The following is a 14,415-nucleotide window of genomic DNA, read 5'->3' on the forward strand; positions in this document are numbered from 1 at the left end:
TGTTATTGTTTTTGATATGTAATGTATTGTTTTTATTAGTATGTGAGGCATTGGATTTTTGCCAATTATTATGCTGTACACCGCTTTGAGTCCCCCTAGGGATGAGAAAAGTGGTATAGAAATGCAGTAAATAAAAATAAATAAATAAGCCTCCCCGAGTTCCCTAGGGGAGATGGTTGGCGGGGTATAAAAATAAAGTTATTATTATTATATTATTATCCATCCATCTTGCCCTTGGTCGGCCCCTCTTCCTTTTTCCTTCCATTTTCCCCAGCATCATTGTCTTCTCTAAGCTTTCCTGTCTTCTCGTGATGTGGCCAAAGTACTTCTTTTGTGCCTCTAAATATCCTTCCCCCCAGTGAGCAGTCAGGCTTTATTTCCTGGAGTATGGACTGGTTGGATCTTCTCGCAGTCCAAGGCACTCTCAGAATTTTCCTCCAACACCACAATTCAAAAGCGTCTATCTTCCTTCACTCAGCCTTCCTTATGGTCCAGCTCTCGCATCCATAGGTTACTACAGGGAATACCATTGCTTTAACTGTGTGGATCTTCGTTGCCAGTGTGATGCCTCTAGTCTTCACTATTTTATCAAGATTGGTCATTGCACTCCTCCCAAATCAGTTGCATCCACTTTTAAATCAATTGTTAAAAATCATCTCAAAATAGCCATTTACAGCTATAATGCATTAAAAGTTTTGGCTGTGTCCTGCCAAGCTCATGTTGTGTGGTGGTTGGTCAGTCTTTTGCTTCTACTAGCCTGTATCAGCCTATACCTGCAAGCGACCATGGCATTTATTCCCACTCAAACCTTCCTGGATTATTTTTAATGAAATACCAGTCACAAAATTCAATCCGCCATATTCTGTTGCATGGGCATACTATTGCATAAAAAGGGAAAAGAGTTTAGTTGAGATAATATTCTTGCTGACAGAGGAGGAGACCATTTGGAATTGTTCTTGAAAACGTCTGATGAAATCTTATCATCACTGGGTTTTAGTTTGCTCACTTCTTGTGCCAAGACAAAGGGTCAAAGGTCTGTCATTCCAGGTCTTGATATATTTATGCATGGGAAGAAAACCTGTGTGTGTGTGTGTGGCCAAATCCCTGCCTTACAAAATAAATTAATCCAGCCATGATCAGGAGGGAGGAGCTGCTTGCTTTCTGTTGTGCAGTTCAAGGTTCGGCAGCAGTGCCTTCACACACAAAGTGAAGCAGAGGAAGAACACGGGGGACTAGAAGAGAAGACCACGGCTTTGTCCATAACCACAAACAGGAACCAGGAGGCTTTCAATCAATCTATCCACAGGTTAGTCCCTAACCCAAGCCAGGTCTGTTCTCTGCAAATGTGTATTTTCCTTAATGCTTGTAAGCTAGGGTGTGAGCATGGTCCTTTCAAACAGGGGCTCATGAGTCTGGGGGTTTGCTTCTTTTTTTTAAAGCCAAAAGATGATCAGAAATTCAACAGCAATGCTTATCTCATATTGGCACATTCATGCCAGGGAAAATGCTCCCCTGCTGAATTCCTCATTCTTGTCAGTTCTTCAGAGAGAGAGAGAGAAAACTGACAAGGTAAAAGAGAGGGAAACATTCATTTAAAAGACTAATTTATTCATCTCATAAGTTCTTTTTAGACCTTGAAATTGAATAAAAGTGCCTGGTGAATGCTTCCAAGCAAGTTTGCTTTGAGAAGTGTCATAAACAAAACTAAGAGTGAGTGGGGTGTGGGCTGACCAGGCGTGGGTGTGGGCTGACCAGGAATCCCAGCCAAACAGCCTTGCTCTGGTGCGCACACAATGTGATTGCCAAAATCAACAAGTTAAACTTTTCAAGACCTCGATGAAAACGTTGATATTTTGTATGCTGGTCTGCAAAAGAGTTACGGATGGTGGATGCCTGGAACAAAATAAACCTTTTATTTTTATTTTTAATCTTGACAAAATATATTATCAAAACACAAAAAAGAAAAGGAAAAAAATCAGCAAAACTACTATAGAGATTACATAACCACCCATTTAAAAGCTGAATCATATTTCCTTTTAGGAAGCATAGAAAACCTTATATTGACAAAACTGGCTGAGAGTCTGGTCATCTTTCCACAGACTTGAGCACAGGTTTTGTTTTTATATAAAGTGTAAGACAGATTCCGTGAGATAGGAATAGCTAAGGAGAAGAAGGACTAAAGCTGGAGAAAATGCATCTGTTAACGCTAGTTCTAGGCAACAGAAGTCATTAGGAAAACAGTTGGAAAAACTGAAGAACTGTGATTAGGAAACAAATGGCTGTTTTGCTCTCTTTCTCTTATGCCCTGGTGTACTTTTCATCCATCTTCAATTCAGTTGGCAACATATTTATAGAGGCTTGTTGAAGTTAGAGCTAGAATTTTGAAAGAAAAATCATTTATAAAAATCTATACCATCTCCGAGCCCCCTGGTGGCACAGCGGCTTAAACCAATGAGCTGCTGAACTTGTTGACCGAACGGTTGGTGGTTCAAATCTGTGCAGCTCAAAAACATGCAAATGTGAGTAGATCAAAAGGTACCGCTTCTGTAGGAAGGTAACGGCAGTCCATGCAGTCATGCTGGCCACATGACCTTGGAGGTGTCTGTGGACAAAGCCAGTTCTTTGGCTTACAAATGGAGATGAGCACCACCGTCTAGAGTAAGACATGACTAGACTTAATGTCAGGCGAAATCTTTCCCTTTACCTTACTATGCCATTTCTATCTGAACTAATAAACAAATATTAGACAGATAACCACTAGGCTCAATCTATGAACCTCATACTTGTGACCTTGTCACATGGCTGCTGGAGTCGTTCTGTGTCATCGGGGTGTGGGGAACCCTGCATCCCACTCCTCTCATTGCTTGGCTCCAGTAAAGGGCGATCCCATAGGGGAAAGCATCAATTGCGTAGCTTCCCCCATGGCAAAACTGGAAGCCTCTTGTGTTGCCAAGGCAGTGGCATGCACTGGCTCCACCTTACTTCACTCATGGAGACCTGCCGGCGTCTGATGGGAGGCGGCAGGCTCTGTTGGTGACCTGGGCTAAACTGGCATACGCCACTGATTTTAGCCAATTGTGATGAGGCTGTTGTCTGTTGATTGTTAGTCCCTTTTTTACTACTCCCTTAAATAACTCTGTATGTCCATGCTTCTACTTTTAATAATACCATCTCCACTTTTTATGGGGGTGAATACTATATGGTCTCAAGTAGCACTGAAAGGGGAATTAAACTTCTTTGGTCCAAGAGATATGTACCGTATATACTCAAGTATCAGCCGACCCGAATATAAGACGAGGCACCTAATTTTACCACAAAAAACCTGGAAAAACCTATTGACTGAAATATAAGCCAAGGGTGAGAAATGCAGCAGCTACTGGTAAATTTCAAAATAAAAATAGATACCAATAAAATTACCTTAACTGAGGCATCAGTATAGAATCATAGAATCATAGAGTTGGAAGAGACCTCATGGGCCATCCAGTCCAACCCCCTGCCAAGAAGCAGGAATATTGCATTCAAAGCACCCCTGACAGATCGCCATCTATCCTCTGTTTAAAAGCTTCCAAAGAAGGAGCCTCCACCACACTCCAGGGCAGAGAGTTCCACTGCTGAACTGCTCTCACAGTCAGGAAGTTCTTCCTCATGTTCAGATGGAATCTCCTTTCTTGTAGTTTGAAGCCATTGTTCCGCGTCCTAGTCTCCAGGGAAGCAGAAAACAAGCTTGCTCCCTCCTCCCTGTGACTTCTTCTCATATATTTATACATGGCTATCATATCTCCTCTCAGCCTTCTCTTCTTCAAGCTAAACATGCCCAGCTCTTTAAGCCGCTCCTCATAGGGCTTGTTCTCCAGACCCTTGATCATTTGAGTTGCCCTCCTCCGGACACATTCCAGCTTCTCAATATCTCTCTTGAATTGTGGTGCCCAGAATTGGACACAATATTCCAGGTGTGGTCTAACCAAAGCGGAATAGAGGGGTAGCATTACTTTCCTAGATCTAGACACTATGCTCCTATTGATGCAGGCCAAAATCCCATTGGATTTTTTTGCTGCCACATCACATTGTTGGCTCATGTTTATGAATATATACATAAAACTGTAATTTAAGATAAGACTGTCCAACTCTGATTAAACCATTATTCTAACCTTATTCAATGTAAATGTGCTCACGTATCCTTACAATAATAGAGTAAAATAATAAATATAATAATAACAATAATAATAGAGTAAAATAATAAATAAATTAATAACAATAATAAATAGAGTAAAATAATAAATAGAATAATAATAATAATAATAAATAGAGTAAGATAATAAATGTAATAATAACTAATAATAATGTTAAAATAATAAATGTAATAATAATAATAAATAGAGTTAAAATAAATGTAATAATCATAACAGTAAAATAATAAATAACCTTGACTCAAGTATAAGCGAAGGGGGTCTGTTTCAGTCTAAAAAAGGGCTGAAAAACTAGGCTTATACTCGAGTATATACAGTATCTTATTCCTCTTGTTTTATTTTCCCCCCTTTCAAAGCAACTATGTGGCTCTACCTGGCTCTTCTGGTGGGGCTTTACTTCCTCCTCCGATGGTACCGGGAAGGACAGACTGTGGAGAACCTCAGGGAGAAATACATCTTCATCACCGGCTGTGACTCTGGCTTTGGGAATAAGCTGGCCAAGCAGCTGGATGCTCAGGGCCTGCGGGTATTGGCAGCCTGTTTCACCCAGAAAGGGGCAGAAGAGCTGGAGCGGCTGACGTCCGACCAGCTGAAAACCACCATCTTGGACATCAGCAGCACAGAGAGTGTTGCGGCAGCAACAGAGTGGGTGAAAGGAATTGTGAAGAACAAAGGTAACAGTCTCCCTGTACTTCTTTTGTGTTTTCTCTATATTGCCTATCAATTAAGTGAATAGCACAACTGATGATCTTCAAACATTCCCAACTGGAGGCAGAGTCACCAACAGTTCAGAAGCAAAGACCCTGGTCTACTCTTAGGCTTTTTTAGACAGCAGCTCAATATGCAAAATGAGCAGAATAAGTTTTGTATGGCCCGAAATAAAACAGGACCACCTGCTAAACCATGCTGCCAGTCTGAAATAAAATTAGACTATCTGATGAATCTTGGGAAATGGTTCAGAATGAAGGAGCTACCCCCCTCCCTGATCCTTTTCTGCCACTCAATCTGCCAGTCCCTGCAGGTACAGTATATGCCTGCTCGTAGTAAATGCTTAGCAGTCTTACCTATTCCAGTTCCTTCACAACAAGCAATTTCATAAAGAAGAAGGCAAAAAGTGCAGCTTTGAAAACAAAAGCTGTGGTTCGAATAGCTTGATAGCGGTTTATGTCTACCTGATCTAACCCAGTACTGAAAATATACATAAAGATCCCAATCCTACTAAAATAATTCTGCTAAAATAAGAGAAGCATTTGCTTTATTCTATCAAATATTATCTAAGGAAGATAATAAAGGTCATCTGGAGGAAATTTTAGGTACAATGTTAGGAGAGGAGGAAAAACAAAGATTAAATTCTGAGCTCACAGAACAGGAAATAAAGGAAGTGGTAAAGAAAGTTTAAAAATCTAAAACTCCAGGATTGAATGGTTTCTCAGCAGAATTTTATAAGGAATGTATAGAAATATTAGACCCAGAAATGCAAAGGTTATTTAGCAATATAATGAGAGGAGAGAAAGCCCTTAACACAGTACGGAAGAGTCATTTTGAAACCACAGAGAAACCCGAAAGGCTCATATGGACCAATCAGCTTATTAAACCAAGACCACAAAAAAATTGCAAAAATTCTAGCAAATAGTGATAAAGGGATAAAAGAGGATCGATATGGATTTGTGAAAGGAAGGTACATTGGACATTAAGTATCAGAAATATAATAAATATAATGGAGTACAGACAAGGAACGAAATTAGCATTATTAAATTTAGATATATACAAAGCATAATAAATCATGAATTTCTATGGGAGACAATGAACAAATTTGGAATAGGAGACCCATTTATAAAGATAAAGTAAAGGTAAAGGTTTTCCCCTGACATTAAGTCCAGCCGGGTCAGCCTCTGGGGTGTGGTGCTCATCTCCATTTCTAAGCTGAAGAGCCAGTGTTGTCCGTAGACACCTCCAAGGTCATGTGGCTGGCATGACTGCATGGAGCGCTGTTACCTTCCCGCCAGAGTGGTACCTATTGATCTACTCACAATTGCGTATTTTCGAACTGCTAGGTTGGCAGAAGCTGCAGCTGACAGCGGAAGTTCACGCCGCTCCCTGGATTCAAACCTGTGACCTTTCAGTAAACAAGCTCAGCAGTTCAGCGCTTTAACCCACTGCGCCACTGGTTAAGGCACTATAAAGAGAAAGCAAAGCCATTTTTTGTGGGGGAGTAAACGAGTTTCCCATTCAAAGGAGAGTCAGGCAAGGCTGCCCCCTATCACCACATCTAGTTATAATGAGAATTGAAACATTGACAGACAGAATAAGAAACAGTGTAAAGACAGAAGGCTATAAATGCGATTGTAAGGAAATTATAATTGACTCTTTATGCTGATGACATCATGATGGTATTATCTAACCCTTAAATAGGAATAAGATAATTAAAAATTATATTGACAGATTTTGGAAAAAAAAAACAAAATTGGGAGTGAATAAAAAGAAATCAGAAATCATGTATTTTGAGGTAAATGAAACAGAAAAAAGAGAAATAGATAATATAACAGAAATAGGTATGGGAAAGGCGAAATAAAATATTTAGGAGTGACTATACAAAAGAACATAAAAAAGGATGGTAGGCAAAATAAATGTTTCTGATAACAAAATTATTGTATTTACTCTAAGTTCTCTCAATGGAAATTAAACAAAGACAATGTAATATCTGGAACAGGACTATAAAGAAATGAATCTTAGGAGAAAGGAAATCCAAATCCAAAATGCTAAATAAAGTACACTTTACACTCCAGGAAAGATTGGGTTGGGGAATTCCAAACATGGAACTATATTATGAAGTGCTTCAGTTTGAACCATTATTTGAAAATATGAAAGAGAAAAGAGATAAATGGTTTCAGGTAGAAGGAGGAGTCAATAAGGGAGAGGCAAGCTTTGGAATCTTCACAAGGAATTTGGGAACAAGCATTAAAAGGACAAGAGGCCTCGGAAAATTGGCATTAAAATATGGAAATAAATGGGAAGCTAATTGGATGCCAGGAACATCAACATTGACCCCTTTTGAGAGTCTTTATGAGAAGGAGTTTGATTCTAGCATGAGGCAAAAAGCTCAGTCCTGGGAACCACAGTCAGAACATGAACCCCAGCTGTATTTTAACTATGAGTATTTTGTGACCTAGGAGGCATTTACAGACAACACCAGCTCTTCGGCTTAAAAGTGAATATGAGCACCACCCCACAGAGCTGGAGGCAACTAGACTTAATGTCAAGGGGAAACCTTTATCATTACCTTTTATCTTGTATTAAAATAGTGTTTGATCTTTTTTGCTTTAATGATGCTTTACCCTGCTTCAAGTCGCAAGGAAAAGTCAGTAAAAATGTGTTATCATTATATTATTATAATAATATAATTAAGACCAATATTTTGGCACCAGTGTGTATATATGTGCATGTGCCTTGCTCTGATGCCAACAGAGTGGGATGTCAGGTCTGTTGACTTTTAGGTGGTTAGACCAATAAAGAGTATTTCTAATAAATAGCAGTACAATATGCATTCCCAGACAACACCGAGCACATCAGATAGTTTTATATAAAGGACACCATTTTACCATACCACTGTATAAAATGGGATTGGAGCATCCAAGGATTTTTGTATCCTCAAGAATCAAACCACAGTGGACAATACATGGAAATGGGACATGGAAAGGGCAGCTCTAAATATGTACATTCTCTTCCCACAGGGCTCTGGGGCTTGGTCAACAACGCTGGTATAGGTTTTCCTACAGCACCCAATGGGTGGCTGACCAAGGATGACTTTGCCAAGGTGATCAATGTCAACCTGCTTGGTCTGATTGACGTGACATTGCACATGCTGCCCCTGGTGAGAGAAGCCAGAGGAAGGATCGTCAATGTGGCCAGTGTTATGGGAAGAGTGGCGGGCTTTGGAGGAGGATACTGTCCTTCCAAGTATGGTGTGGAAGCCTTTTCAGACTGCCTAAGGTAAGACTGTTGGTGCTTTTCCTTAGCCAAGTAACATGGTGTTTTCCTCATTCCATTTGTTATCGAAGAAAGATGCAGGCTTCTTGAGTTACAGTGATTTATTGCAGATATCTAGATAGCTTGTGTCCAGGCAATCTAACAAACCATATTTTCCCACTGGATAGGCCTCACTTTCAGGCCAGATAAACTGCTTCCCAAAGTACTAAAGGAACAGACTAATGTTCCCCATTTTGTTAGTTTTTTTGAGAAATCTTAGAGAATAGGTGTCAGTTCCAAAAGTCTGCAGAAGGGCTTCAAAAAGGGTTTAAAGAAGAAGAAGAAGAAGAAGAAGAAGAAGAAACACCATTATTATTATTATTATTATTATTATTATTATTATTATTATTATTCAATCCGGTCATTGTTAAGACATGGTTGAAATGCTGTGGGCATCATTTATCTGAAGTTCAGCAAAGCATTTGATGAAGTCCTTTAGGATATTGTGATTGGCAAACTACCTGTATTTGCTCGAATCTAGAGCACCATCAAATGTAATGCGCACCTCAATTTTCAAAACCCTGAAACCAAAGAGCATTTTTGCTGGCACATGTTATCTCAGAACCATCCACATTTTAGAAACGTGGATGTTCCTGGGGGCCTGTTCACACACACACCAGAAAGCACACACTGGCCTGCGGGAACATCTGCCCCCCCCCCTCCCCCAAAGGCCCCAAACCCCTTTTAAAAGTAAAGAAAACTTACCCGGCCTTCAGTACAGTGTTGCAGCAGCTCTCCCGTTGTATAGAAATGACGCGCCAGGAGAGCGGCGGGGGGGGGGGGCGGATCAATTTTTATGCACCAGGAAAGCTGCTGCAACACTGTATCTGGTAGAGTGGGTGGGTATTCCCACAGTTTTCCGGACTAATTTCGGACTTGCTGGAAGGAATTATGGGGACTAAATAGTCCAAAGGCAATTACTTCATAGGATTTAGAATCTGTGCCCACAGGAATCTGGGAATTGTAGTTTAGAGTTTCCCATTCTCAGCATGAGAAGTCCTGGGCTCACTGAACTACAAGCCCAAGAACTCTGCAGGTTTTAAAGTGGGACAGGAAAGTCCTATCTGATCTTGGAAAGTAAGCAAGGTCAGTGTTGGTTAATGTTTGAAAGGGAGACCCTCAATGGTAGGTTATATTTCTGGGCAAAGGGTTGAAGAAATCACCTTGTGAGGGTCCCTTGGGCAACAGCTTCTGCCTCTCCTCGCTCTCCCTGCCTCCCAGCTGGAAAAGACTGGTCTTGGAAGTTTCCCCAAGTCTTCCCTTTGGCTTCACCTTCTGACTCTCTTCTTCTTCTTCTTCTTCTTCTTCTTCTTCTTCTTCTTCTTCTTCTTCTTCCCCTCCCTTCCTAGCCTGGCTTCAGAAGCAGTCTATATTCAAGCAGGGAGGCAGAAAAGCTTTCATCTCAAGTCTTTTCCTTTCCTTTTCCCAATGACTGTTGCATGTTTGCAGATGGTGCTCTGGAGAAACTTCCTCTTTGACTTTGCCCAGCACCATAATACTCAATACTAATGTACACCCCAGTTTTGGCCATGTGTTTTAACCCAAAAAGATGTGCATTAGACTCGAGTAAATATGGCAATTGAAATATGTATAACAGGCAATTGAGTTGAAATTTTTTTATAGCTCAGTGTCAGCCAATATTCCTGCAGAAAAAAAGTTTGCCTGTGCCTTTCTCTGAGGCAGAGTGTGACAACCATTTATTAATAACTTGGTTATGTACCCTGCGTTGTCCGGGTATGTACTTTTTAATACTAATTATTAGAAATACTAATTGGTAGTGTTATCATTTTATGATTGCTAAGCGGCATAAGCTTGAGTGCATTTTTCAGGTTTTCTGAGTGTTCACATTTAGTTAATTAGCAAAGTAATTTTTTCACATTAATGTGGTTTCTTAATAAGTCATCTTAAATAAGAAGTTTAATTAATTGATATTAATTGAGACTACTCTTTTCTATAATATGATTTATGTGTACAACTGTTTGTTCAATAATTATACTGTTGCTTGGAAGATGGGGCGCTAAAAATCTATGACCCAAAGAGATTTCACCTATTTTAATTTCGGCCTCTTACTACTGCTGCATTCTTCAAGCCTGCTTTAAAGCAATCCAGCCCAAAGAGGAATGACAGAGTTATCTCTGCCAGCTTTCAATGAGCTGAGCAGAGGGACCAAAGGTGATTTTTGTGCATTACTTGGCTGCTTGCTCTCCCTCTTTGCCTTCCTCTTTCCCAACACGCACAATTGGTGTCACCCCTCTAGTGATGCTACTTGGTGCTGCATGCACCCTCCATAGCCTGTAGTGATGTCACTGCTACCACATTGTCAATAGAGGCATCCCCATATGAGGAACTCCACCCTGTTTTAGTTTTCAGATATTCTCAGTCAATCAGCTGCTTTCGTACTTTAGAAACTGTAAGGACCTGTTTGTTCTTCATGACAGAGGGTTTCTAAGAGAACTTGAAGTCCTGAGTTGCCCTTCAAAAACAGCCTTTAGACAATATTGAAAGTAAAAGAAAAATGCTTTACTTCAGTAAACACAAAGGATAAGCAAATGCAATTGAAAAGTGCAAAAGAAAGCAAGGAAATCTTCATCCAGACACAAATTAAAGTCTCTTACGAAGTCCCAAAAGAAACACCAGTCTTCCATCAGACAACGGATGATGAACTAAGATCTTAGCAGCAGACACAAAGCAGATTCCATTGGAGTGAAAACATCAGTATCAGGGTTGTTGTTACCAGTGGAATCTGACTGCTCTTGCTATTGATTTGTAGCCCTGAATTCCCCACGCAGGAGGTGCTAGGGCGTGTCCCAATTAGCTCAGTGTTTTTAGCAGCTATCCTAGCTGAATGCTGCCTGTGCTCTGTCTTTTTTCGTCTCTCTAGAAATATGGGCCCTTTCAAACCCTCATCATCTGATTTTTCTTCTCCCTCCAATTCCTGAGCTCTTTTCTGCCCCCTTTCCTCCTCCAAAGATGAGGAATCCTCAACACTTTGTAAAACAATCTAAAGTTTTTATATTGTTGCTGTGGGTCTAAAGAAAAGGCTGTTTCTCTCTCTCTAAATTCCCAATTCAGGCGAGAACTCCTTCCTTTTCAAGTCCGAGTCAGCATTATTGAGCCTGGTGCTTTTGCTAATCCAATTGTCACTACAGTACAAGAATACATGAAGGGTACATGGGACCGGATACCTTCTGACATCAAAGACGCCTATGGGAAACAATACTTTGAATTCTGTAAGTCAACATTCTGCAAGTCCTTTTCCTATCTCAATATTGTGGTAGGACACTGAATGGGGAGAAGATGTGAAGCAACTAAAATGGGGCTTGCTGTCAGGAAAAGGTGAAGCAAGCAAGCCAGAAAAGAAATGTATTATATCATCACATTTAATTCTGCTATGTATTGGATTGTGGTGAATTGGAATGCAATGAATTGGAATCGAAAACAACAATTCCTGGTCAATCATTTCTCCTTCATTTCTTCAAAATCACACGAGATTCAAGTGTGGAAAAGCCACAACACACACACACATCACCATGACCTGTTAACCCAATGTGGACTGATCAGACAGAAAGAGGAATTATCTGCAGCTCAGTTCTACTGTAAGTGTTAATAGAAAGGACTCTCACTTATATAGGGGTATCTGTTTACATAATTCCTACTTGTTTTTGTCACCTTTGTCCAACAGTCATGTTGGACATACCTTCTTGTTTTCAACATTTCTTGTTGTTTTCAACATTCCAGTCCTATCTCAGGTCACTTTTGCCCAACATTGCTGTGTTTATTCCAAAAGGATCCCTTAATACATTTCCTCATGTTGTGGTGACCCCCAACCATAAAATTATTTTCGTTGCTACTTCATAACTGTAATTTTGCTACTGTTATGAATCGTAATGTAAATATCTGATATGCAGGGTGTATTTTCATTCATTGGACCAAATGTGGCACAAATACCCGATACGCCCAAATTTGAATACTGGTAGGGTTGGGGAGATTGATTTTGTAATTTGGGAGTTGTAGTTGCTGGGATTTATAGTTCACCTACAATCAAAGGGCACTCTGAACTCCACCAATGATGGAATTGAACCAATCTTGCCACATGACCAACAGAAAACACTGGAAGGGTTTGGTGGGCATTGACCTTGAGTTTTGGAGTTGTAGTTCACCTACATTCAGAGAGTACTGTGGACTCAAACAATGATGGATCTGGAGAAAACTTGGCACAAATACTCAATATGCCCAAATGTGAACATTGGTGAAGCTTGGGGAAAATAGACCTTGACATTTGGGAGTTTTCGTTGCTTGGATTTATAGTTTACCTACAATCAAAGCACATTCTGAACTCCACCGGTAAAATTGGGCCTAACTTCCCTCATAGAACCCCCATGACCAACAGAAAATACTGTTTTTTGATAGTGTTTGGCTACCCCTATGGCACCCCCTCACAACACCCCCCCATGGGGTCCTAGACCCCAGGTTGAGAAACGCTGTTCTATTTTTTTTCCAGCCTTTCCAGGTCCATTCATGCCAAACACATTTGATACAGATTTGCTCTCTAGCCTCTCCCTTCCGTCTAGCCAGCTTTCCCTCCTTAAAAGGAAGTTCAGCATCATTGGTTTTTCAAGTATCTCCTTAGCACAGCCTTTCACAAACCATGCTGTCCAGATGTTCTGAATGACATCCTCCATGGATCCTACCCTACATAGCCCATGGTCAAGGATTACAGGAGTTGTCAGACCAAGGCATCAAGATTGCTGGTCTGCAACGCAAATAACAGTCATCAGAGAGCAAGACTAATTTTCCCTTTGTTTCATTTTTCTCACACAGATTGTAAAGCTTTTCAAGATCTCATTAAAGATGCCAGCTCCAACCTCTACCTGGTCACTGACTGCATGGAACATGCCCTAACGTCCCGGTATCCACGTACACGCTACTCTGCAGGCTGGGATGCAAAGTTCTTCTACATTCCTCTGTCTTACATGCCAACCTTTGTGATAGACTATGTGATGGGCCGCCTTTCCCCAAAGCCAGCACAGGCAATATAGCTTTGAATGTGCTTTAATGGATTTTAACTATGACATTTTAATACTATCATTTTAAATGCTAGTTTGATGTTTGCATATTGTATATTTTAAATTATGTGATCATACTTTTAATGTAAGCTGCCTTGAGTCTCCTTTGGGAGAGATAAAGTGAGGTATTAATAAACATAATAATAATAATAATAATAATAATAATAATAATAATAATTTTTCCTGGAAAGTTTTTAGAGCAAAATTGACCAAAAAAAAAAAAACCATGAATGTGGCTCAAAAATGTAACTTTGAAAAAGGAGATGGAGGGCCTGATTTTTGCAGCCCAAGAACAAGCCATTAGAACAAATGCCAACAAAACCAGAACTGAAAAGTCAACGACAGATCCCAAGTGTAGACTCTGCAAGGAAGCAGACAAAATGATAGATCACATCCTCAGCTGCTGCAAGAAGATCGTGCAGACAGACTACAAGCAGAGGCATAATACCATTGCTCAGATCATCTATTGGAACTTGTGCCACAAATACCATCTGCCTGCTACAAAGAACTGGTGGGATCACAAGCCTGAAAAGGTTACAGAAAATGAACATGGCAAACTACTCTGGGACTTCCGAATTCAGACAGACAGAGTTTTGGAGCACAATATTCCTGATCTCACGATCAGGTTTAAAAAACCAAGTATGGATCATCAAAGTTGCAATCCCAGGTGATAGCAGGATTGAAGAGAAACAACTAGAAAAGCTGATACAATACGAGGATTTAAAGACTGAACTGCAAAGACTCTGGTAAAAGCCAGTAAAGGTGGTCCCAGTGGTGATCGGCACACTGAGTGCAGTGCCTAAAGACCTTGGCCTGCACTTAAACACAATCGCCGCTGACAAAATTACTGTCAGCTGCAAAAGGCCATGTGCCGTCAAACCCATACGCTATAACGTTAAAACTAAGATGTGCTTCTCTCTTTATCTGGGTGAACTGCTGGGGGTCTTTCTTTGAAGCAATAACTCAATACTTTCAGCAACTGATGCCAGTCAAGATATGAACATCAACAAAATATTTATTTTCAAGGTCCTTGGCAGACTTTGCACAGCTTGATAAAGTTACAACACAAACAGTCAATTTGGGAAACCATAGAGATGTTCTTTCTTTCCCTTTTTCTTCAATTACTGAGGTAACTT

The 14,415-nt window shown here is 40.3% G+C and overlaps 1 protein-coding gene across 1 annotated transcript; it reads left to right on the forward strand.

Annotated features, from left to right (window-relative positions):
• The first annotated feature begins 1,134 nt into the window (after positions 1–1,134).
• LOC132768364 (retinol dehydrogenase 16-like) lies at positions 1,135–14,202 on the forward strand. The gene is made up of 5 exons (XM_060764179.2): positions 1,135–1,306; positions 4,544–4,861; positions 7,919–8,177; positions 11,286–11,443; positions 13,035–14,202. The coding sequence occupies exons 2-5, from the start codon at positions 4,549–4,551 to the stop codon at positions 13,250–13,252; spliced, it is 948 nt and encodes a 315-aa protein (XP_060620162.2). The 5' UTR covers positions 1,135–1,306; positions 4,544–4,548; the 3' UTR covers positions 13,253–14,202.
• Positions 14,203–14,415: the final 213 nt, after the last annotated feature.

The sequence above is a fragment of the Anolis sagrei genome, chromosome 2 (genome assembly GCF_037176765.1).
Source record: "Anolis sagrei isolate rAnoSag1 chromosome 2, rAnoSag1.mat, whole genome shotgun sequence".
In the NCBI taxonomy this organism is placed as follows: Eukaryota; Metazoa; Chordata; class Lepidosauria; order Squamata; family Dactyloidae; genus Anolis; species Anolis sagrei.